This window comes from Camarhynchus parvulus, chromosome 6, assembly GCF_901933205.1.
Source record: "Camarhynchus parvulus chromosome 6, STF_HiC, whole genome shotgun sequence".
NCBI classification, from domain to species: domain Eukaryota; kingdom Metazoa; phylum Chordata; class Aves; order Passeriformes; family Thraupidae; genus Camarhynchus; species Camarhynchus parvulus.
This window is the reverse complement of record NC_044576.1, coordinates 20,005,013-20,032,189: the sequence shown is the minus strand read 5'-3', so window position 1 is coordinate 20,032,189 and position 27,177 is coordinate 20,005,013. Positions and strand designations below refer to the sequence as shown.

Below are 27,177 nucleotides of genomic sequence, written 5' to 3'. Positions count from 1 at the left end.
ACTCGTATCTAAAATCCTCAGAGAAAAAGCAGTATCCATAGAAAAGGTAATAAAATTCTGTCTTAATAAATACTATTTCTCTTGAACCATCTTGTTCTTAGGTTGTCTTTAAATAAAACTAAAGGAGAGAATACTTGCATAAATTCATCATTCTTTTAATATCCCTGTTCTGGAATTAAAATAAATACACATCATTAAAAGCTTGCTATTACAGAAAACTCTGAAATACAGATAATCTTACTGTCAAAAATCTCATGTTCCCACAGTGCCTACTCTAAACTGAAGATGCAATTTCCCTTATTCAGTGTGCTAATGTTGTATTTTCTATAAGCGGGCTACCATTATTGTCTATACACATTTATTTAATCTATTGAGCATTTCTGGCAGTCAAACATGATGTTCAAAGAATAATACTTGACTTCTGTTAGAAGCTATACTAAGTACTGAAGTTCAAATGAGCTCACTCATTTTCAATTCTCTTTGTTGATGATTCTTGTCTTCTACAGCTGCTTAGAATTCCATCATTTGTATACTGTATTTAAAACAGTAGTTGCTCCCCTATCCAAATGGAGCAATACACTGAAACATAAAACATAATGTATGTATGTCCAGCAAATTCAAAGTAGATCCTAAGGAAAAAAAAACCCTCAAACCAAACAAAAACATCCAAAATGCTGAGGTTGGGGTTTTTTTCCCAAAAAGAAAACTTTATTTGGTTAAAACAACCGACTTCTTAGTAATATGCACTAGTAGAGAAGAGTTTGTTTCATAATCACTTCCTTAAAAAAATGCAAGGGTAAATCAAAAAGAAAAAGCATTAACTTTGATGAAAAAACCCATTCTAGTGCTGCATTAGTAAATTGATTAAATAGGTTTTATATAATTCCTTTAAACCAAGAACTTTTGTTGGCTTTTTCTATCTGCCTCTTTTAGATACTTGTACTGCATGTAAGCGAAGAGGTCGGATGCTTCAATACCCAACTACAACATCCTTTTGAAGAGAAAATATGAATGCAAAGCTACAGCTTATATCCTAAATAGAGGTAAGGAAGTATTTTTCAGTCAGATGTGTGCCCTGACCTGGTTTACTATACAGCCATAGCAGAGCTGAGCTGGCAAAACCAGCACTGGCAGGAGAGCTAAAGGGCAGGACTGCAGCTTTTGCCACAGTGGTAGTTTATTCCAGCTTCAAACATTCCTGAGATTACAGTCTTAGAGGTCAGAAGGCTTGAGTTCAGAAGAGGACACAGCCTACAAATTGAATTTAATTGCCCTTTATTAACATATGTATGTTATATTTTAACCGTGGTACTATAGCAGCAAATCCCTGGGAGGTCCTGCTTTGTTCTGCAACCTGCCAAGGAGCTGTGCACATGGACACAAGGGGAAAAAGGGAGAAAGAAATCGTAGTGTGGCAGCAAAGCTATGCAGGGCAGGCTTGCTGGAATGCTGCATATTCCTAACCTTTTATGGGGCACACAAATCTGCAATATATTTTCAAGATTAAAACAGACCTACATTGAACACAGGAAGATCAATTTAATCAAAACCCTTTACCAGGCAATTATAACACTTCCCATTATAGCACTTGAGCAAGATAAATCTAGTAAAAGAAAATTTAGACACAACAGATTTTATGAGTGTGTTGTGGCAGTGCATAAGTATAACGTGTGCTGACTACAGACTTTGCAGTGTGGGTGATAAAACACAAGTAAGGGCTAACATTCTAGCTCCTAAATAAAAGGGCTATTACCATTTTTCTCAGTAGCTTTCATCTCAGTAGCAACTCATTTGTACTCAGCAGATTTGAAAACTGTTTTCTAAATTCAGCAATTCCTTCCAAGATGACTGGTGCTTCTGCACACACACACACACAATTATGTTTCCTCATTTCTCAGCATGAACAGGTTCTCCTGGTTTTGTGAGCTGATACTGTTCCAGCTCCTGGATTTGCCTTTTGCATTGTTTCCATAGGCCACCAATCTATTGCCAAACAATCTCAACAACATATACAATTCATAAAAGTCCTTAGCAGCACATGAGGATTTTGCAAGTTCTGGGACTAGGAACATGAACCAAAATCAAAAGATATACAAAATACAGAGTGATAAAGCATAATAAATAACTTGGAAAAGAAGTTTTAAAATCCAGCCAGTCTGGAAGATTTGCTGGGATATCTTCCTACAGAAGACAAAGCTCCTAAGACCTACTTAGATAAACTGCATTATGGATAAAAGAGAAATCTCCAGCTACCAAGCACTGCCTTTGGCTACACAATAATCATTAAGTCAGCAAAAGATTAAGTCCAGCCTGCCCATGTTGGATTGTATTTCTGCTGTGTGCAGACAGCAGCTCCTTCCTTGTTAGCTGCTGGTGTATATGGCAGAATATTTCAGTTCTCAGAATTATCCAGACTTGAAAGAAAGAAAAACAGTTTAGTAATAAGAGCTCTTAGAGAAGAGATGCATCCCAAAACTTTAAATCCCAGCCCTTTGTGGCTGTTATCTATACATTCACCTATGCCATGGACTTCCTCAAAGTGGACATCAATATAGTGACAAATCACAAATGCATATCAGGATCAGATTTTGAAGGATCACAAAGTGAAATGGACCTTTAGTTGGAGCTGGGTCTCAACTCTCTACCTCTAAATATCTTACTTGTAAGTCCAATAAAAAATGTCACATAACACAGCATCTATAATATTTTACTTTAAAAAATAAAAACCAAAGAGTAACTGCCAAAAATAACTACAGAGTCAATACACTAAAATAAAATTAGAAAATATAACAATGTGCATTTTATCTGAATCTTACACTTTCCTGCATATGTATTCTGCTAGTCTTTAATTACACAGCCATGATAATTATTCACAAGTCTCCAGTCTCCATCCAACACACATAATGAACGAGCTCTAGGAATGAATCAAAACAGTGCTTTGAAGAGGTCTGTTTATCTCTAGGACAGATGCCTGTGTCACTTACTCCAGGAGATGGCTGAGTTGTAATAAGTGCATCAGCAAATTCCAGGAAGGCAAAAGTAATTTTGAAAGTTATCTTATTTATGAAACAAATACTACTTAGCAGTACTGAAGTACTGCCACATTTGTAACATTTGAAATAAAAATAACTTTTTCCCATTTGTTGTACCCCGTAACATGGTAGGCTTTGTTTTGATCCCTTCAGACTCACAGCAGGGGCATGTAAGGGCAGGGCATACCCAGCACTACTCCAGGTCCCTCCCAGTAGATACACAAACTGTGTCTTTACTGCTGAGAGGGAAACATAAAGAATGAGAAAAAAAATATATTACTTCATCACAAATGACAATGTCAAGATCAAATCTATAGCTAGGACCCTAACAGGTGAGAAGTGGATCTTTATACAGCCTGATTTCCTCATTAACTCTCAGCTTGAACAGTAGCCCAAAGTAATTGGAACTAATGAAGTAAAAAAGGAAATGACTGCCCTATCCCATGGCAGAGACATGGACAATATGCATCTTGCTCCAAAACCTGATGCTGTATCATTTTCTTCTGACTCTGCAGAGGATTATGGCAGAAAAGACACTTGACTGTGAATTATTAAAGTACAGTTAAAAAGGGACAAGTTTTTACCCTAAGAATGCATGTCAGCAATCTAACTCATGGCGCCCAGCTATCATCCACAATCAGAATCCTTAACCATGAAACACAAGGTTGTATGTTTAAATCCTTGTTGGCATGGTCATCTACATCCATACCATAAAATACACATGGAGTTGAGAGACACCCCTCAGCTGCATATTTTTTACTGTGCAAGCAACAAATCCTCAGGTATCTCGACCTTCCCAAAGACACATTTCCCTGGGTCTACATATTTCAGTTCACTGACTTCCTACTAAGCTTCCTATATTCTGAGCACTATCTCAGTTTCTGTAATTTATTTCAGGGCTCTTCATTTTCATGCTGCCCTAGATTTTTCAGCTTTCTGCACCAGTATGTGGCACAACACAACCCAACTCTGCTGAGTAACAAGATGGCTTCGACTCAGAAATATTAACTGTTTCCAGAACACCACAACTCCAGTGAGGCTCCCCACATTCATTATATGTAGTATTTTGATCAGAACAATGAGATCTAGGGAACAGCCTAAACTCTTATGGCTTAAACAACTTTCCTATCAATGCAAACTTCTTCACAGGGGTCACTGCTGTGTAATTTTATTTATCCATAAACCTGGATTTGGCTGGGCAGGATTGCTAAGCATTGCCAACAAAAGCTGAAGTCAATGGAAGCACAGCTTTGAATAAATACAGAGTGAAGTGCCAGCACTATTTCAAACAGGGCTCGCTCACTCTGTTTTAGCACCTGCAGCACAGGTAATTGCTAAGAACACAAGGAAAACAAGTTTGTCTTGTTTCAGTATCTCAATTCAAAATAGCAAAACCAACAACTGCAAAAAAAAAAAGTATTCTGAAGCTTAGCTTGGCACATGCTCAACATGCCATGATGGTGCACATGAACGATGACATCCAGCACGCTCTAAAGGCTCACTGGGCAGTCCTTCACCTCTCACAGCTTCAGGTGGATGCCCAATCCCACTTGCATTCTCAGAGAAGTTAAAAAAAAGTCTTTCAAAATATAGGAAATCTGAGGAATATGGTCACATGGTAAATTAAAATTATCACTGTACAAAAGAATTTAAAAAATTGTACATAGCAAGTGTTACTTCCTTTGCAGCTTGGTGCTGGAATGCTGCCAACAACATGACTGACAACCCAGATACACACAGAACTAGAACAACCAGAAATTTCAGTAATTCTTCCTTATATTGGATTTAATAAAAAATGAAATAAACCAAAACAAATAAGAAGACATAAAATGTAGGTAGGATGGAACAATAAGGTAAATTTGTCTATGCCCATAATGAGGTATAACTACTAACACCAACACTTAATGGAATTTTATTTGAATTCCACTTTCTTTTTTACCTTTCCAGTTAATTTTTAAGATGGATTTATTGTGTTCCTTTACTGGAACAAACTGGGGAATATTTTCTTATGTTATTGTTGCTCTTGCAATGGGCACAGAACACATCAACTTCTTATATATTTGTCTTTTTTCAAGATTACCACTGTAACACATTTTATTTTCATAGGTGTTCAGAAGTTCACTGGGCAAAAGGTGACTTTTTAAAAGCCTATTTAGACGGCTTCTAAGAAAAATAAGGAAGACTAATACACATATAAAACAATATCTAACTGTATAAATATTACGGAAACATTTCAGTGTAATTTGAAAAGTAGTATTTCAAAACTCTAGTTAGTATTTAGTCACTTTGTCTGTGTTATATAAACTTTTATAGTTAACAAAAACTCAGACTGAATCCAAAGCCTTGAAAACTTGACCTACTCAAGCAATTTTTCCAGAAAGAAAGGTAAAGTTGTATTCAAACTTTAACAGCTTATAAATTCTGAATTCTAAAATCTTTTAGTGAAATGTTTGTAATTTTTATTTTCAGATTAACTAAAAAGCACAGAAATATGAAGAGATACAATCACAATCAGCATTATACAGAATTACAAAAACTAATAAAATTATATTATTTGGTTCAAATGTCCCTTTACTTAGCAGTTGAGATTCCCTTTTTGCACACCCCTAATGCACATGTTCAAAATGTATAGAAGAAAGTTCAGTCTTTATAGCTATAAGACTTGCCATCACACTCACTAAACTTGACTATCCTATCAAGTTCCTGAATATTCAATATTTGCTTGCAAAGTAGGGGAAGAAAGTAATTCAATTTACACTGCATTTTCCTAAAAACAGCTGATAACTTAGTTCTTCTTCCAGTACACATTTTTATAATATGCCAAGCGTACTCTACATGATCACTACTGTTATTTCTCCATTCAATGACAGTCAAGCACCAAGAGTCAAATGCCCCAATGGGGAACACCATCTTGTACCTTGCTTCCATCTTTGCAAACAGAAATATGATCATATAATACAATTAATATTTCAAGCATCATCTTTTGCCATTAAAGCAATTGAACAACATATTTAAAAAACCCAAACAAAATCCCCACAACAACAAATTTAAAAAAAAATCAGAAGAATCAACAAAACATCTATTCTTTTTACAGCCATTACACTGCTGTAGGGAATGACCTGCAGACAGTACAACTGACTGAACACTCAGTGACAGGATTTATGTTTAGTCATATTTTGTTCAATGTGATGCTTTAGATAAAGATCTGCTCATCTGTCCTGCTGCTGAATGCATCTCAAAAAGCTGATGTATCCACTTTCTATTATAGTGACTGATTCCAGTAACAAACAGTTCTAACACTTGTAAAATATAGGATTAAAGTAGTTACACCCAAGATGACCATCAATTCACAAAAACAAGCAAGTGGAAAAAAAAAGATGTCAGCAGCAGAATTTACAAGCCCATTCATTATACCCTTGAGCTATTAAAATGACATAATTTAACTGGTTCATTGGCCTGCTGTGCATGAGTTCAGCACTGATAAGTTACCTTTGGGCTCCTACCTCGTTGCTCAGTCGAATGTTGCCTGTGTCCCCATAGCAAGGAAAAAGTAACATTGACCTAAGAACTCCTTGCCAGACAAATCAGCACAAGTGCAAACCTCAAATCACAAAATGAAAGCACTGCAGAGATGTAAAGGAGGAGAGAGTACTGGGGAGGCTACAGCTCAATAATCCCACTTCACCACAGAATGTAAAAGACAGAAGAGACATGTTGTATAAGGAAGCTGTTGTCTCAAAGATTTACAGTCTGTCTGTGGTATGATAGCATAATGAGACAAAATGGGAGATAGAAAAGAACACAAGTAATCACTGTCAAACAGATCTCTGAGCACCATTGCCCAGCGGCTTCATTTACCATGGCCACCAAGCAAAGGAGACTCAAGGATTTCTCTGAAACAGTGGTTTTGTCTACAGTTACTGATCATCAGTGACAAGGAATATATTGGTAAGATGGGAAAAAAAGTGTCACTGAAATGTTTAAGCGTGCTGACAAATAAAATATTGTCTCTCACCCTAAATTATTGTGCTTTTAAGAAAAAATATGACTAACATAACATCCAACTGGCACATTCCATGTCACACTCCTGTTCCATTTCTGTCATGCTCAGAAACTAGTGCCTCCTAACAAAAATCTTGTAGGTGTCAGAACTCCAGCAGCTATTTCAACAAAAGAAAGATACCACATTTCATCTCTCACATAGGACAAGATCTTCACCTACAGGTCTGGAGAACTTAGAGAGGACAGTCATGGTCCATTTGAGAAGAGGAAATGGTACAGTGGGGATCGTTGTTCCTGATGCCTGGGGGGAACTGGGGTTATTCACCAATATTTACTCACAGGCCTAAAGCAGGCCAGAAACACCGGCAATGAAAAACAGCTCCCAGAGAAGACAAGGAGGTGATGTCACCTTTGCAGTGTGATGTCACTTTGCATCCAGCAGGATTTAAAGAAAAAATTTAACCTATTAGTTGCAATAATGCCTTTAATTACTAATTATCAATTACTCATGTGAACTACCCAAGTCCTAACTTTATACCATTATATAGCATGATTAATATGCATGATAAATAGTGGCACACAACAACCCACTCTGTCACATTCTTCCTAAGGGGATTGAGAATAGTCAGGGAGCAACTCCTGTTCATCCTGGGACTTTATCAAGGACATAATCAACCACAGAATCCCAAACTGCCTCAGACACCTTCATGTAAAGGAAACAGAACTACAGGCTTTCTCAAGCTGTGCACCTACTTCTAAATATGAGTTGAAGACTCCTGTATAGCCAGTCAGATACCAGGCAAACCTTTTCCTGAAGTGTCATTATGTCAGAAACTCTAACTTAAAAATGTTTGCTATTACGTATTTGATCATCAGCAAAATTACCAAAGGCTGCATATATGCAACTGAACAGGCAGGAAACAGCAGACAGCCGCAATCCAAAAACCACTTGTAACATCAAGCTCCACTTAGAGGAAGGAAGGACAGAAGCAGAGCAAAAAAAACCCAGTCCAAATAGAAACAACTCTTCAGATCAACTATATGCAAGCAATTCCATTTCAGATTAAATTTTATAAATAAAGGAATTTTTCCAGTGGCAAGTACTGAATCATCCCACATATGAAAAAAAAAGTTCAATTTAATAACAAATTCAGAATTAAGTTATTAAATATATTACCTTCATAGGATAATATATTAAAATAGTAACTGAATCATGCTCTGCATACTTCCATCTTTTATTGCCTAAGGGGCTTAAAGGCATAGAGGATATGAGGAAAAGAATAATTAACATAAAATGCCTGAACACTTACGTTAAAATTCTTTAAAATAACCAGAATAAAAAATTCTTCCCCTTAGATAAGAAGAGGCCATGAGCAGTTGTGTTGTCAGGTAGGTGTTATGCATTCCAATTACTGCTGCACATTTGGATTTAATTAAAATAATTCAGAAATCACTTACAAGACACAAGTACAAGTGTGAACAGCCAATTAACCAAAAGGAAACCTTCTTTATGCAGAAATTGAAAACCATATTCATACAAGCAGGAAAAGCACTTTCCTTTTACATCATAAGAGCTAAACTGATTAGCACATGGCAAATTTAGTAAAGATTGCTACAGACAGGAAAAATGTCTTGAGATAACAGCCTACCTGATTTGCAAGAGAATTCTCCTTTTTTTTTTTTTTTTTGCACAGGGTAATAAAAACTGACAGGCACCTTAAGAAAATATTGCTACAAGGAAAGAACCAGGATGTTCAGCCACTTACAGATATTCAGGGAAACTGTAAAAAGGTCAGCATGAATACCATGGGCAACAAATGTCTAGAAAAAGTCTAGCAAGACTGAGAAAAAAAAATTAAAAACACCAGAAGTCAGGAGAAAATAATGTAGCCTCCATAGCTGCTCTTCACATTCATAGAGGAAAATCAGGCAAACAAGGGTAAACAGAGAAGACAAATAAATAGTAAGAGAAAGTAAGATCACCTATTCAACTCAGTATCTGATGAGGAGCATGGCAACATTGTAATCAAAAGGAGCCAGAGTCAGTAAGGCCGTCAGTGGAAGCACTAAAGCTAATCCAAGTAACAATGTTAGCACTGCGTATATCTGACCAGCAAAACAAAAATGAAAGAACTGCAACAACTGAAGCAGGATATGAAACTATAGATGACAAACATTGTTTCTAGTTTTTATTACTGAAATTCAAGGATTTTGTCTCTTACGAAGCATAGTGCAGAAATAATGTAGCATTATGCATTATTGACACAATACCCTGGAAAAGGCGGTTCCTGCTTCTTGAAAGGGTAGGATATGGCTGATCTAACAAGGACTTCCACAGAGCATTTCACATGCTGCTACAGGCAAAGTGACCACATAAATGGAAACAAAGAAGTAACCAGTGCAATTGAGGTAAGAAAATGGCAAAACGGGAAAGAACTGCTCGTGCTCAACAGAATCTGCTAAAGAAGTGTGAATAATGCAGTTTCTCAAGGGCAAATCTTGAGACCAGTTTCCTTGAGATCACTTGAGATACTTGAAATGAGTAATATTGGTTATTAAAGTAAAAACATAATAATAATATTTACAAGACATCATCAACCCAGAAGAGATAAACTCATCATACAAGAAGAGCTGAAGAACTGCAGCAAAGCAGACTGATACTTAATAGCACTAACTACAAGGTCATGACCTCAAGAACTCAATCTTCACCATCAAGTAGGACCTCATCAACCAGTAAGAGTGACACAGAAAATAGAAATACAGGAGTTTTTTAGTTGATTTCTGGACAATTATAAACCACAAATATAAATGTTATGTGTGAAAAGATAAAATTGTAGGTTGTATGAAAAACTATGCATTTCATATGGTTGCTTTTTGAATCTATGCATGCCTCTATTCATAAAAAAGTCTTTTCATTGTGTTTGTCCTTTTAAATTGATTCTCCTTGCTCTACATGTCCAGTGGAGCCAAGGACTGGGCTATATTTTGAGACATTCACCAGTTCAAGTTTATATTCGAACAAAGCTACTGTGTGAGCAAAATAATTTGCAAGAAAACTTTCCAGTTCCTATACAAAAGTGAAGTCTTTAAAAAAACCTGTAACATTTACTACAATCCATTTTCAAGTAGTTTTGAATGGCATACATAACAGCAGTACTTCTCCCTTGCCTAGCAAGAAAAAAAATGTTATATAAGTAATCTACTACTTTGTAAAACCATGTCAGAAGAGTGTGTTTCTTTTTAGACAAGGCAGGTGAGACTGTCTGCAGAAACTTGCATCAAAACATTACCTGTAAAATCTGCTGAGAATTATGGCTGATTTTTTTACTCAGAAGTCACAGGTACAGCTTCACTTATTAGCAGCCAAAAGCAGCAGGAGCCACACATCTGAGGACCCTTACCACTAAATGCTGAATCTGGTCTAAACTTTTCAAGATTTTATTTGCAGAAATTCTCATCCGCAGAAAGTGCATGGGCATATTGTCATGTTGCATTGCCATATTTGAAAATGCCACAGCTCCCCTTCCATTCTGTACTATAAAAGTCCTATTTTTTCTTGTTCCTGACTTTTGTTTCCTCTACTCTCTTGTTCTTTCTTAGTCTTCCTGCTACACAGTCAGCTGCTACTTCAGGCTTTGTGAGTTTTAAGAAAAACTCTTTCAGTTACCGTCAGAGGTCTCACTGTTCTCAATTTTTTTTCTATTGTCACACAAAGAAACAATATAATCCTGGAGAGAATACATGAGCAAGAGAATTCTTTAGTGAGGTGAAATAATTAGGTCAGACTGTTGTGGGCATCATGATCCAAAACTAGAGGTTATCTTTATAAGTAGTTAAAAAAAATTTCAAACGCACAAAGAGTGCTATAAACATTTTACACACTTGGTTATTACACACCTTAACATTTGCTAAGCACATTAATAGATGACATTAGGTTTGCTTATAAGCCATCTGTTAACATGCTAACAATCAGTTAATACATAAATAATTTGTTAACCCTCTACAAATGTTAAGGTCATGCAGTAAATGGGAGTAACACTAGCTACCTCCATGTTAATTCATTAATGCTTTTAACACATCTCTTTCACAAAGCAAGATACTTCCAGCAGAATGAAGCAGCAACTTTCAACAATGAACTAGGAAATTTTCCTTTAATCCAAAACAATATTTAACCACTCAAGTGTTTTAAAACAAAATGTTTGCTCTGTTCATTTCAGCAATTTTGAGAAGCAGCTACAATTCCAAAGACTTTCTTTAGGAAATGAGTCTTGCTTGCAAAAAAGAGCCTCAGTCAAAGAATAAAACCCAGAGAGCTTTGGTGGGTGAATTTCTTTGTTGTCTGACATTTCTCATTAAATGATCAGCTTTAAGTTGCCTACAGTGTTGCCAAAAATAACTTTTTAGGATGAGTCTTTTTAAGCTGAGCACCTTCACAATAATTCTACATCAGAAAGGTGAATTTCACAAGAAAATCCATTTATGACTATGACATAAAACCAAATCATATATAAAAAGTCCATGAAAAAGCCATAATGAACGCTTTTCTCATTTATGTCAGAAATGGTTCTTTGTCAATCTGTGTGAAAATCCATCCCAAGTCACACATGTTCGAAGCTCAGTTTGGGCATGGGGAAAGAAAATCAGTTCTGCATGTTCAGACTAAGCTATCACTTGGTTAAAATGTCTAAATTTCTAGAATTCAGAACTTCCAGCCAGTATTTCTGAAAATTCCATTCTCCCTGAACTTGATTAAACCTACTTTTAAAACCCCTCATGCTATTAATTTTGCACAGGACTAAGTCAACACAACTACAGGGATTTATTGGGCCTTCCTCTGTAACCTAAAGCTTTGACGCCGAAAGTGGAATAGGGGAGGCCAACTCAAATGAGAAGCCTCATTGAAAAAAAGAATCAAAATTCAGGAACAGGAAGAAATAGATGTTTGAAAGCAGCTGAACAGTTCAAGGGTGGATAAAACAAAGAAAATGGACCATGCCTACTGAAACCTATTGATACATACATAATTTTGTATGTATCTGTACACATAATTTTCATTAACTTTGTTAAACCAAGAACAAAGAACTATAGAGTTGATCAAAAGCTTCTTAACTTGGGTGATGAATCATGTGAAGTTTATCATTCTAACATGCAACAGAATCTGTGGTTTTGCTTAAGTAGTTTATTTAGACTCCAGGAATTTAAAAGAAAATTGTTGCAAATTCTCACAAACAGAAAAAAATAATTAGGAAGAGCAGGAGTAATTCTCCAGAATCTTGAATATGCACAGAGACAAACATACACAGTTGAAGGAAAAGTTGGTATCAAAGCAATTAAATATTTTGCTTCTTTTCCCTGATGAAAAATTCTTAATTCCTGAGTATTTGCTATGCAGCGTGAACTGAAAATTTTCACAGGAACCAATTTGTTGTCTTCAATTTTTCATGCCTAACTTGAGATTCACACAAACAGCAAACTTAAGAGACTGCAGTGCATGTTCTATGTTCAAAGACCTATTTTCTAAATAGTTCAGGAAAAACATATCTTTTTTTTTAGTCTTCTCAGATTGAGCATTGAGAAGAAAATTAATTTCCCAAACTCTGTGCACCGTATTTACCTCTGTAGAATGGACTTCACATCATCCCTTCTAACACTGTTGTGACAAAGCAGATCAGTATCTACCCTGATTGGCACAGTGCTTCTCTCCTAGAAGATCCTAGAAAAATTGACAAATCTGTCTCTGGAATGAGCTTGAGAAACATGCAATAAAGGGACAAAGCCACTTTTCCACAACAAGGAGGAAAAGGAAGACATCAATTAATTGTGATTTAAAAATCTACTCAAAGCTTGTAGGAAAAGACAGAATCATACAAATGAAACTTAAGGAAATGAAAATGTTGACCAAGTCTGAACAAACACAAGCAAAGTTTCTGTGACTTTTCACAACTTGCATTTTTAAAATTCTAGAATTTACACATAATAATAAAATTATTACACAAATGAAGATCTAATTCTATATACAAAAATTTTACATTCTTCTAACTACTGAGACAACTGCTTAGTACCAGCATGTGCAGCATTCTAACAACTGCTTAAAAGCAATGCTTTTGTGAAACATGGAAAAATTTGATTTATAAAAATAATGAAACAGAACATGGCAGTGCTACCCCAAATTTAGGCACAGAACATATAAGATATCACAATAGCCTAAAAACTGTGAAGTCTAGAATAGAAGCAAAATTCAGATGTGTTCTGTTTAAGGTAAGATCACTTTCAAACTTTAAACTAAACAGTGCTATATTTTAGCTTCCCCTTAGTATAGGTCTGCTAGAAATTACTCTTGAATGACCTTCATGAAAGGAGAGCTATTTTACCAACTGCTAACAAACAGAAATATTCATCATTCACTCAGCAAACTCTTTTTTTCCCTTGAAGAACCACTGGAACCTGAAAACACTACTTTTCCAGGTCTCTCTTCCTCTTACATTCCATTCACAAAAGCAGTGTAGGCAAATAGATGAAAACTGGGAGAGATGATTCAAGAAGGGAAATAGCAAAATGAACTCCATGCTCTTCTCCTTCCCTTCTACTGTTCCTTTCAAAGACAGATAAATCCTCTATCAAATTTTTAAGACAGAATTGTTGATTCACTGTTTGATATTAATACCTTTAATGTTTTTAAGGAAGTCCTGTCTATGTACAGAGTTGATCAGAACATCAGCTGCCTACTGAACTCAGACCTTTGCTCTACCTTCACTAACTCTGACAGATTAACTATGATTGATTACTTAAAAATCAAAACTCTGATCAATAAGCAATTAGTGCTTAATCATCATACTTTGAATATAAAACAGTCATGTGGGGTTTTTTTGTACTATTACTATGTTTTAGTTAATTTGAACATGCAGACATTTACCATGCCAAGAAGCTAGAGCCCAGAATGAAATTTAGACTAAAGAAATACAGTGTTTTAAAAATTAATCTTTGAATAGACTTACTGCATAGTTGCATTCAACTACTTCTGACTGAAAAAAAACCCTCTAGATTTAAAAAAGGTTTTTAAAATTAATCACCAGATGTATCAGCCAGTAAAATTCCTTTACTCATATACCCAGAACTTTAGTTGTTACACTCATGAATGTTCCAATACTTGAACTCTACTTTTATACAGATATATGCACTTATATTTAAACACAAACTCACTGCATGTTAGAATTGGCATTTTGTTTAAGTATGAAATATTTAAATTATATAAAATTCCTAAATTTAGCTTATAATTTTATCTGGTCTAGAATAATTCAAAATGGAAAACAATGAAGAAAAAAACACCACACCAAAACACTTGCCCAAAAATCCTCTCTCAGTCTCCCTGCAAAAGATAGCATGTTAAAACTATCTTTATACATAATAAATACCACCTTTTTTATTTCTGCTAGAGAAATATTTATCAGTAAAGCTGTCAAGAATGGTTTGATGCATGCCAGAATCTTCAGAGCACAAACTGCAATGCATTTTTTTTACTAAAGAGCATTACTTGGGAAACAGCAAAACTCAGCACAGTTTCTGGAAAATTGTTACAGTGTTGCTATAATTAAAAATCCACAAGGTAGACATACATAATTAGAATACTGGTCTGCAAACATTTAATTCCTTCTCTATCTTCCCTGCAAAGAGAATTTCTTATCCTTGCCTCCAAGGGTCTATTTCAGGCACTATCAATCCTCCTAACCCCACAAGCTGTGTCCCAATATCTTCACATGGCCAAAAGCCAAAAGAAATACACCATTTACCTGAGAGAAGAGAGGGGAAAGAGAAGCAGGAGATGACAACAGTTCTGCACAAGCCCCACCACTCTGCTGAAAAATGGAGCTGAGCCAGTGCCAGGAGAACGGCGTCCCAGGGACAATAAGTTAATGCCAGCCTCAGATGCCAGAGCTGAGGATCACCTCACACAGCAGCACAACACCACTGCTTGCCACATGACAGTCAGAGACCCTCACCTGAACCACTCAGAAGCCAAAAAATATTCAGGAGAACAAACTGGCCATGTTTTTGTATTTCCTCTCTGGCCTAGTTCCACACCTGTTCCTATGATCTCGTCTCCAACTCTGACTTGCTACATTACATTTCATTCCAGACGGATCACTTTTTTACCTTTCAACTAGCACTTTGTATCTCTATTTTTTAAATATATACATTGCAATTGATTTTTCCCAGTAAGTGCATGAATGTAGTCTCCCTCAAAGTATTTTTAGTGGCCTTTCCACACCAATCACAAGGCAAACACCAGCAGAGTTCCTACCAAGTCGTATTTTAAATCCTCTGATATGTTCTGCAGCACAACTCCTTGGGACAGACACCAATTGGTTTTGACATACAAGATGCACTATAGAATTACTCAAATTAAGGGATGAAAATATGTAGCATATTGCTTTATATACATGTCTTAAGAGAAATATTTTCAAATTGAACATTTTTTCCTAGAACAAGATATATCAATAGCTGAGTATCAAGTATTTTCAAATATTATAGACTCAGAACACAAATCTCAATTACAGATCTCTTCTGATCAAAATTTGTGATGACTGCAAAGACCTGAACTACAAAATAGCTCTCCCTGATGTAATTTCAAACAGCGAACATATTAATAGTTTTCTTCTTTCTTAGAAAGCCTAATAATACTAACATAAGATAACAGGTTAACACAAAGAACTTGCTAATGTGCATAAGTGTGTTGCTAGGAAGTTTACTGAAAGGTATTTCTAAAGTTGCTTAAGACCACACAGTTATGGAGGGTGGCAGATGTAAACGGATAAACCTGCCAGAACCACTTGATAATGCTGACAAGCAGAACTTACTGTGTCAACATATTGCCCAATTTAGGGGTGCGGGGAAGAAGAAGAAAGACAACCAGAACCTTGGCAGCAAATATTAAACTCTTAGATTAATTTGAATTTCATTTTTATCAGTGCAACTAAACAGTTGCCTCCTACCAATAGTATGGTTTCAAGATGTCTTTGGCATTTCGTTAAGTATAGCAGCAATCAACAGTAACCCAGATTACAATTTTTAATAAGCAAAATTCAGCAGCTTGTATTAAAAAAAAAAGAGCCTAATAGAAAAAAAAAATACAAGCGTTCTGAATCTCTGAAATCAGACTGTTATACCAGCTGGTGCTGAGAATAGCCTACGCATTTGCTTTCAGTTGAACATGAAAATACCAGGTTAAATCCACAGAGAAGAAAACAAGTTTCCAATTTACATATTGGCTAATACTTTAGGTTTTTTTAAACCTTAATTTCAAAATAAAAAGAACTTTTCTTTAAAAGCAGTTAGCTAGTTTTTCCTTGTGTTGAATAAATATCTGCCAGTTTAATTCGTGACAATTTACAGTCACAATAATAAAGTTTTGTATTCATTAAAGATGTATCTCACTAACCAAACCACAGAAATAAGACCATTTACTGTTGTTTTCACTACTAATTGAAATATACCAAGATTTGTAATGTCTTACATGTAGACAATTCAGAATACTTGTAAATTGAAACACATTTCCCGCTCCTAAAAAATGACTGGGAGCTATTAGCTTTTATGGTGCTGTGCTTTGTGCAGCATAGTATTTACAGCAGGCATATTGTGTCTAAAGTGTAATCTTCCTCCAGCCTTCAGTGCTTCAGAGACATTAACCAGCAGCTCACCAGAAGCCACCCCACCTTTATTTAGGGCAGCCAATAAAAAAATTGCAACTCTCCCTTTAAACAGAATGAAGCAGCAAAATGAAATTTCAGGGCTGACTATAAGATGTCCTCTTTGAATAGGACTGGAAAGTGCATATATTTTACTTCAATAGTCTCTTAAAATAATGGGGGTGGGGATGCATTTGTTTGATTTCTTTTTTTCACTGTGTTTCTAAAACTAAAGTGTCAATCTAAATGTTATCCTTACCAAACTGGTAAGTTAAAGATGTTTGAGAGGTCATACTTTCTTGAGAAAACAACTACCTAAAGAGCAAGCATATATGAATGATTTAACTGTATTTCAAAGCAGAAAATTTTGACTTGTTGGCCACCAAAACAGCTAACCTAGAAAAGGTCTGAGATTCACTTCACCTAGTATAGATATAACTGCAAGTGCAAGCTCTGCTTTTTTTCAACTTAAAATGGATTTCACACCATGACAGGTTTCATTCTGCATTAAAATTGCAAATCTTCCATTTGGCCCAGTTTCAGCTGCAATTGATCTGCTTTGTCGTCATAGATTTAAAAAAACAGTGAAGGGCACTGCAGCTTTAAATATTTCAGAGCTATGTAGCTAGTAAATAGACTCCATTGCAATATGGCTCTGAAGGTCGTGTCCTATTGTCTCTTTTCTCTGCAAATATTCTGAACAGCATAAAATGGTTTATTTTATACAATACTTTCCTGCCATTTCTAAATCATGTCAATTGTATTAGGCATTTCCTTACTGGAAAGGACAGATATGCCACTCTTTCCATACACACCCACGCTGCTTCGAGATGTATTCAAAACGTCCACAGTGAATCTAACAGCAGGGTGGACGTGTTGGATGTACACAGCTTTTCATATGGATGCCTGATGTGAGCAGGCTCCCTGTTAAATCCCACCACAACATAAGGACAATTAGTTATTGCAATGGTGATAAAATAATTAACTGAATTTCAGGTTAAGTAGCATATTTGGTTAAAATTAACAGCCCAGTTAGAAAACTGAACCAGCAATTTCAACATCTCAACTTTCTCACATATGGGAGAATAGGAAAAAAAATTCTAACACAGCACCAAGGGAACATAGTCTGCCAAACCTGTTTTTCATGAAGGCTACTACCTTTCAGATGCTAAAAAAAGAGCAAAAAACAACAACAAAAAGCCCCATACGCCACATTTGACAATAAGTTACAAGAAAAATAAGATTTTAAACCTTAAGCTAGAATTGGAAATCTTTGTGTATGCAGTCCCTAGGTTCAGCCCCACTTCTTTCATGTAAGGTGACTATTTGGTGAAAATATGAGTTATGGAGATGCCACTCAGAACAGTAACATGAAACACAGCCCTACAAAAAATAGAAATCTGTGATAGCTGTCATCATGCAGAAGGTGTGTGTAGTCATTTACCTGAAAAGGCAACAGATTGTTGCCATTGTCCGTCCTGAACGCGTTGTCTTCCATCCAGGATTTGGGGGTTAAGGGTGCAGCCCGTGGGAACTTCGGAGGGGCAATGACATTGCTGGAGAAGGGTTTTTTAAGGGGTGAAATGGGATTGAGGGGGGAGGGCACGCCAACTCCCACTCCCACGCCAACCCCCACTCCAACTGCCCTTCGAGGGTCCCTACCAGCCTGCAGCCCACCCCAAGGGTTGGAAGGTGTACTCCAAGCCGCGTTTTGATGGTTATTCCAGCTGGAGGAGGAAGAAGAAGAGGCAGAGGAGGAAGACGGTTTGCTGGTCATGATGGGCTGATGGCTGTAAGCAGCATTTCTCTGGGCGAAAGGTGCCTGGTTAGGACTCACAGGTGACCTCCGCTGCTGCTGCTGCTGCTGAGCTTGCTGCTGCTGCTGCTGATGTTGATGGTGTTGAGTCTGAGCTAGGCCAATCTGAGGTGAGAAAGTGCCACCAAATACAGGGTTGACATGGTGTGGAAAATTCTGGAAAAGCATTGTCCCATTGACTGGAGTAATCCCTTGGAAAAAGCTATCATCCACCGTGTTTGTGGTCCCCGTAGACCAGGTGCTGCCAAACGAGGGAGACAAGGAGGTGCCGGCTGCAGGTTCTTGTTGAGGCTGGTGAAAGCTCAAGCCAGGCAAAATGGGAGACTCCATCTGCATCTTCTCCTTGCTATTTTGGGATGGAGCCGATGTGCCGATACTAGTCACTGAACTGTTGTCTTCTGGTTTGGGTGTCTCCGACGAGATGGGTGTAGAGGGGGCTTCTGCTGAGTTTGGATCTTGCTGCTGCTGCTGCTGCCGCTGCTGCTGGGGCTGGGCTTTGCTTTTGTCCATCAGTAAATCATCCTGCATGGTTTGCGCAGCTGAAACAGTAGGGGAAAAAACCACAAAGACAGATTATTAACATTGTCATTCATACCACAAGCCAGTCTGTTTTAATCATTTGCCAGCCAAAAATCTCGTCCTATTGCTAGTACTATGCTACAGCATATTGCAAGGCAAACCCGTAATCTTCCCCCTCCCCCATTTAGGAATATGTAACCTTTGATCGTGCTAGATTGCCCTTAAAATATTTTTTAAGATGCTTCACCCTTTTTGATGCCTTGTTTCCCTTCAGTCTAAATGAGAGATGTGCTTATAGGGCAGAGATATACAGCAATTTCGCCACGTCTCTTTTCTCTTACACCGGAACTCAGAGCTCTCACCCTGCAATGAGAAACTGATTCTGGTTCCTGTTTTTCCAAGCACCCTCCTCCTCCACCTCCTCCCCCTGGTTATTTGCATACGTCAATAAATACTGCTGCGTCCTTCAGCAAGGTTAAAAAGACACCAGTCTTCGCTCTTCTCCACCCCCTTTTCTATTAGGGAACCTTTAAAGGAGCCGGGTACCGATTTTCCTTAATTACCAAGCAAGCTCGCAGTGATTGAGGTTTATCAGAGCCAAGGCGCACAGGGACGCTGGCTGATACGGGAGCGGCTCCTCGCTCGCTGCACAATCGCTTCCTGCCCGCTCCCCAGCGCAGCCCGCGCCGGCTCCGGGCAGCCCAGGCGATGGCACAGCCGGCAAGGGGGGCCGGGGGCGGGGACACTCCGCGTACAAAGCCACCGACGGGTGTCACATTTGCCTTCGGTGACCTTACGATCTCTCCGCGTAAAACGCTATTTTACATCAAAGCAGTCCTTTACTTGAAGGTATAGCAATCTACTCGCTCTATTTATATACATACCCGCTCTATTTATACACATACATATGAAATCATCGGTGATTTCTGCATTAGAAAACCCTAAGGTCAAAATCAGCAGACCGGGGAGGTATTATTAGACTATGATCTTTCTAATGCTTTCAAATGAAATATAAAACCAGGGAAAATCGAAATATTTACAATATAGACATGCTGCATGTTGAAAATCATCTTTATATGGAAAAGACAAAGACTAGAGATGCAAATTATTTGCTAAATCAATATGTAAGTTTAAACTTCAGAAAGGGAATGTATGTGGAATGGTTGAGGCTTACATCTGCTAGAAAAGGTGTTCCATATGAAACAGGGCAGATCATATAATTTTATAATGATTTTGAGACCCAGTAGTACTAATACAATACAGACATCAATGAACAGCAATTGCATGAAATCACAACAGGAACCTCCACATTTTGCAGGCTTTTAGTCAATTGAGGAGATAATTCTAAATCTCAAAAGTATTTTAAATGAGCCCCAAATTACTTACATTAATTAACTATGCCAAAGATGGCCATTGCTGAATATCTAAATGCATTGCTATTGAGTTAATCATGTGACATTTACATGCCTAAGACTGCATTTTTTTGGATTGTTTTTGTAATGTAACAATGTAAAGCCAAATCAATTAACTGTTTAAGAAAGGCAGCAAAGTGTGAAACTGTCCTTTCTGACATCTGGTCTAGGTCTATCTTACATTTTTTGTTCTTTCCTTTAAATATCTTCTGAAGCATACACACACATTTTAGTCAAAATGAATTCCAGGAGAAGTTTCTGGTATCTAGTAAGTTACTGCTTATGCTGCCCCTGATTTACCAGTTCAGTATGTAAAGCAAGCAGCACGGCTTCCTGAGCAGACCATGCTGTGAGACAACATTAAGCTCCTAAGGATGGGGTAAACCATTGCATCTGTTCCAGGCAGCGCTGCTGCTGCTGCTGCTGGGAGTGCAGAAAACCTTGCAAGGCATTTTAAAGCAATACTGCAGTAAAGCACCATATACCAAGCTCTGTCTGTGTAACTTTCCATTAGCTTCACTTCTACCTACATCACTATTACTGCTAAGGCTACATAAAACTACTGATGACTCCACATCAGAGGGAGAAAAGGATTATGTGTATCCCTCTCCCCTGGGTCTGACCTATCAGTATAAAAATACATTTAGAGAGAAAAATATAGCAGCTGAAATGTTAAAATTCTGTCGTCAATAAAGTTATATTTAAATTAGTTAGTCACCAGGTTATCTATAGGGGCTAATAGAGCAGCTGCTTCAAATATGTACCTTGACTTAGCTAGCTGGTTTTGAACTTTATCCTAAGGACTGTGATTCATATTCCCTTCCATATTGCTTCTTAAAGGCAAAAATCACTGCACCGTTCAACCCTCTTGTCAAGGTCAAGACCTTCCTTTAATGAATGGTCCAAATGAAAAAAATACCGGTTAATAAATGACTTTGAAAGACAGGCCAGCCACTGCCTAATGTGGGACTAGTATGCAGTACTCTGGATTATTTGGTGTAAGTATTTGTACAAATTTACAATCCAGTACAGGAAATCTCTATCCCCATAGCAATACCAGGTCCATTTGCATGCAGAAACCCACGCAGCCAACACAGAAATGGTTAAGGAACAGTTACCTTTGGATTTTCTGTATTTAAAGATCAACAAAAGGACAGTATATTTATTTTCTTCTTTCAGGTTTGGTATATGTCAAATAGTCGACCAGTCTGGCAAGAGCACTTTGACAACTGGAAGCTTTCAGCGCATGCTCTCCCAAGGAATCATGGGGTTTGAAGTCTTACCGATAGACAGCATTTCACTGCTGCTTCCCGAAAGGAAGAGAGCTCAAAAGGAAAAAAAAAAAAAAAAGTGCACACTCCCTTTTCCCAGGGAAAACTGCTGCAATCTGAATCATCAGCTCAGAGGAAATATCTGTCAGACTGAGCTGAAAGTGGCTAACTAAATATGAGCTTTTAAATAGTCTGATTTAGAAGCCCAGATCGAATAGCCACCTATTCAGAAAAAGTGCTAGACAAAAAATATTTTCAGTATTTCCACATGTCCCTTAAAAACTCCTAGCATAAGAAATTCATTATAAGCTCATACCAGCTATAAAGTTTACAGCTATTACAAAGGAAATTGTGCCACGTTGCTTAGCTGAAGAATATATTAAATAATCATGTGTCATAATATAATTTCTAAATATATTCTGAAACTCAAACACAAATAGGTCAAGTATGAAAATTTAAAAAGAAATCAAAATCAGTACATAGGTGAAAAGTTGTACTATTTGAATAGTTTCCAATTTTCGTTACAACTTTTTTATTACTGAGTTGTTACTACACTAAAAATTCCACCAAAAAAAAAAAAAAACCAAACCAAAAAAAAACCCACAAAAAAAACCCCAAAGCTGCTCAGAAGAAAATCAAGGTGTGAATGTTACTATTTAACATTTCATCTATTCTGTACATGGTGGTGCCACATTTCACCTCCCTCCCTTTCACTACTATCTACATATCTCCAGCCTCCACATCAATACACAGCCTGACAGGAGTTTTTCTCATAAGATATTAATATAGTGATCATTAATGTAGGTCAGGTAAAATTTTCAGAATTTCATTCACTGGCACTTGGTGCTCTGTTTTGCACTAGTCCATTAATTATTCTGCATATTTATTCTGGGTAATTCATAATGCTAATTATTCAGACCAAATAGTAATGTTCAGAAGTAAATACATTGTTGAAATCAGAAGTGTGAAAATAAAAGTGTTTAATAAAAGTGCAGGCTGATTTTCCAAGGATGAAATATGCACAGCTTTGTGCATGAAAGAGAGATCAGTAAAGCTGAGAAAGATAAATTAGGGCAGTTGAAAGTGAGTTGTTCTAACACTTATGTCTCTGCTTTCTGCACTCTGTTTATGTTGGACTGGATGGTCTGCCTGCCCTAAATCAACTCTGTAATTAAGAGTTTCTCAACACTTGCTCTAACCTGTTTGTGCTACTCTGAATCATTAAAGGCCGCAAAACTGTTTTCTTACAGCAATAGAAAACACTTAACCCTATGAACTACCCCTCCTCTCACAGGGCTGGCTCTAGGCATTCTATGTCCCTCCTTTATGTCCCTATTTACTTGTGGGTTATTGCTTTTCAGATGATTTGAGGATTCACATGCAAGGGACCGCACTGTCGGTTCTTCCCAGGAGACAGTTTCACTTGATAGACCAATCATTAGGATAAGGAAAAGCACTCCAGAACCAAAGAAAATCAAGATCTAAAGACAGTTTTTGATCAACTAGCCACTAGAAGAAAACAATTTTTTTTTGGTTTCTAGCAACCAACTCCCTGATAACTGGAAGCTAAAAGATGGCAACGACAGCTGAATCAGAACACAAGAGCTTAATTCAATCTGGTATATGAACTACTTGACCTGGGCCAGTTCCAAAGAAACAAATGTAAGAAAGGCCCAAAATAAGCCAAGCTAATTCAATTAACATTGTATAAGGTGTATTTTTATTTTAAGCAATTCATTATGAAGTAATTTAATCCTCTTTAAGCCTCCTGTGACTAACAAACCATGCTAGTCTTTTTGACAGAAAGTGACTATTCCAACTAGCTTGAAGGTTAAAATGTTACAGAACTGAAAAAACCCCAAGTTCTATTGTAGAAACATGGTTTTTTACTTATATTAGTTTCCCTTTATACTAATTGAGGACTACTTATCTTTTAAAAAATGGAACCAAGTAGATGAAAAATGCCTAACTAATCTGGTAATTTAATTTTACGTATTGCTATCATGGCAGATAACATTTAGATTTGCCAAAATAGAACATTCCTATATTGCCAGGTTACTTAGCTTTGTTGTAAACAGCAAATAATTCCCACAGTTTTGATACTGCCCAGTCAGAAGAACCATATTAAGGTACAGCTCCTTCCATATTTGTCCTCTTTTCCAGGCCTCACTGGAACAGTCATATATACATACATATTTAATCTACCTCCATGTCATTTTTTCAGTACTTGCTTGGCAACTTCTTTATTAAGCTTAAATCTGTATAAATTTGTTATCAAACCATTTCATATTTTTAGAAGTTTATATTTTGTAGTAAATCCAATAGCCAATTTTAGGGCTATATTTTAAGCCCTAAATAGCTTATATTTGGTGATTTTCATTAAATTCTGTACTTGCCTTCAACTGTGCAGTTTTACTTAATTTACTTAAAATGGCTGCTACCTGCAGTCAGTGTCTGGGAGCTGAGCCCTGGCAAAGCTCCAGGAAGAGCAGCCACTTTCCCTCACTCTGCACTGGCCAAACAGAGCCTGCTCCCAGGAGAGTTCTCTCGGCTCAAATGCAGCCACTCACTGCCAGGTGCAGGTAAGAGATGACAGAGTGAGGCAGAATGCAGTGAACATCAGAGAAATGGAAGGAAGAAACAAAGAAGGCTCTATTAAGGGATGATATAGGAAGCAATAGTTGAAAAATGAAAACAAAATGCAAGAGGCAATCTGAGATTTACAGTGGAAACTGCCAATGCAAAGAAGGAAACATAAAGAACAAAAAGCAGAAAGAAAATTAGGAGAAAAGGGGGATGAGGGAGAGTGAAGGAAGAGATTGTAGGGAGAATAAAGCAAGCATTTAAATAGAGCAGCTGCATATCCAGTCTTGTTAAGGAGAATAGAGAAGGAAAAAATGACAATTCTTTCTCTGTCTAGGAGTAAGGAAGTGTTTTTTGACAAATTTAAAACCAGTTAGTTATATATATATATATATATATATATATTTAGGATCACACTTTGATTCTGGAAGGAGCAGAAAAAGAACATATACCTCAAGCTGACCAACAGTTTCCACAAATCAGTTTTTGGATTTCAGAATCTTTGAGCTATTTATGAGATGTTAAGGGTCTACCTCTATAGAATGCTTTGGGTTGTAAGGGACCTTCAAAGCTCCTCTAGTCCAACCTCCCTGCAATGAGGGATGTCTTCAACCAGATCAGGTTGCTTAACCTGACCTCAAATGTTTCCAGGCACAAGGAATCCACCCTCTCTCTGGACAACCTGTGCCAGTGCTTTACCACCCTCATAGTAAAAGATGTGTTCCTTATGTTCAATCTAAATCTACCATCTTTTAGTTTGAAACCACTAAAGCTTGTCCAATTATGCTTTTATATATCCTATTACATTTTTATTTTTCATGTTTGGAAAAAAATTTAATTAAAAATTTAAAAAGTCCAAACCTACCGAGTGTTCACTATTTGACCTGATATTCAAGTTTTGTCCATTCCAATCTTGTCATACCTTTAGTTGCCAGTGGTAGAGCAAATTAGCCACCTTTGTTACAGATAGGTCTGTAGCCTCAAATGGTAGCCAAGTGATCCTGGGTTTTAGTTCCATTTCTCAAGGTAAATATTCTTCAGAGCTATTATTAGCCACTATGACCTTTATCATAAATGGCAGGCAACCAGCCTATCCTTTCAACACCAAAGAGAAAATACAGAAACTGCACAAACCACATACTCCTAGAAATAAAACCCATTTCCCTCTTTCCATTTGTAACACTTGAGATTAAATATAAAAAACCTAAGCTAGGCTAGCCTAGCTGCTCAAGGTACTGGCCAATAGGCATTGAGCTTAGTCCAGACCAAGAATAGGAACCAGAAACTCTTGATATCCAATATTGCTCTTACATGCCATGGACAGCTGTAATTGGGACAGTGTGTATTAGGATCTTTTCCAGGAGGTCACACCCATGTGGTTTACTCAGGCCACTGTACATCCAACACTCCTCAGCAGTGGTAGCAACACCGAGTTTTATGGTCCCAAAAATAAGAGCAAAATATATTTTCTGAGAGAGAATGTTGATGTCTTCTTCCTATCTGTTTCTATACCTCTTGTAAGGAACATTTACAACTCTGTAAATACTTCAGCATTCCTCTTTATGATATTTGTAGCAATTAGAAAATAAACAACATCCTTACTATTATGCACATAATACTGCTTACAAGTCCAAGTCCGGGTGTTTTACACACATTTTGACAACACTTTTTTCTCCCCAAAGACTCTTAAAACCAGACTGATTTGTCCCTAGCTAAGGCAGCACAGTCAAAGAATCTCATATATTCCCTAAACTTGCCTTCCTATTCCACCTGATGTCCGTTGTCACGTACATGCAAAAGCTTCTCAGCCAAGAACAGCTCTAGGCTGATGCAGCTGCACCCCGGGCTTGGCCCTGTAAATTACAACCTTGAACAGCAGCTGCAGTGTAATTTATGCAAGGTGGAGGAACTAGTTTCATATAGCAAATAAGCACTATTCTTTAAAAATATAACCTAAAAAGGATTAAACGTTGATTTTTACGAACTAATCTTTCCAAGAATCTGTCATGTCACAACAGCCTCTGAAAAACAGGCTATTGCCTTTGCTTCGGGAGCACGATGTGAAGGTAGGAGACAAACATCCATGGTGGAAGTAATTGGAAAGGCAACTTCTTTCCAGATACTATCCACCGCTTTGCTCTAGAAAGGCTCCTCAGCTTCTAAATTTCCACTTTCTCAGATTGTGATGCTCTAAGTTGACTTCCTAACATACAACAAATTCTAAAAGCACCTTAGAAGGATTTTTTTTCCCATTTGGAAGCACACCAACAAAAGAGAGCTTTGCCATTACCACCGGCCGTGCCATCCCTCACCCCACTTGCACATAGAAACCAGTGGTCACCGGGCCTCCATCGAGCACCAAGTGCCACTTACAAGGGTGCTTGTCCTTGTCATCGACAACACCACCACTGAAACGGATTCATTTCCCTTCCGCCGTTCCAGCCACCGCCTTTCTGGGCAGCCCGGTCGGGGCTGGCACCGGGCAGGGTCCCTCGGCCCTGAGGGCAGGTCGGGGCCCGGCGGCCGAGCAGAGGCGGGGGCCGCCTGCACCTGTTCGGCAGGGGAGGGAACGGGAGATGCTCCTGCCCGAGGGGGTTCCTGCGGGAGCGGGGAGGGGGCAGAGCCGGCGGCCCAGCCTCTCCTTCCTTCCCTCCCTCCACCCGTGAGCGGTCCCGGCCGGCGGCGGGGGGCGGCAGGAGGGGCGGCAGCCGCCGGGCGCGGACCTCCCCCCGCAGACCCCGCTCGGTCACCCCGCCGCGCTCCCGTACCTGCCCCGCGCGCGGAGCCGGGCAGCGACTGCGCGACGGCGGCGGCGAGGAGAGACATGGGCAGGGCAGGGGGAGCGCCCCGCCGGACCTT

General features: G+C 37.9%; 1 protein-coding gene across 5 annotated transcripts in view; it reads right to left on the bottom strand.

Annotated features, from left to right (window-relative positions):
* CPEB3 (cytoplasmic polyadenylation element binding protein 3) overlaps nt 1–27,160 on the bottom strand; it is a 79,318-nt gene extending 52,158 nt beyond the window's left edge. For 3 of the 5 annotated variants that reach the window (XM_030950746.1, XM_030950747.1, XM_030950748.1), the window contains exons 1-2: nt 27,087–27,160; nt 18,162–19,072 (exon numbers count right to left, since the gene is read on the bottom strand). In XM_030950746.1, the coding sequence (XP_030806606.1) occupies nt 18,162–19,072; nt 27,087–27,144 (969 nt within the window). In that variant the 5' untranslated portion in view covers nt 27,145–27,160. Of the gene's footprint in view, nt 1–18,161; nt 19,073–19,299; nt 19,432–19,615; nt 19,677–27,086 lie in introns of those variants that run through there. The other 2 variants (XM_030950750.1, XM_030950749.1) reach the window with 2 other exon arrangements.
* Nucleotides 27,161–27,177: the final 17 nt, after the last annotated feature.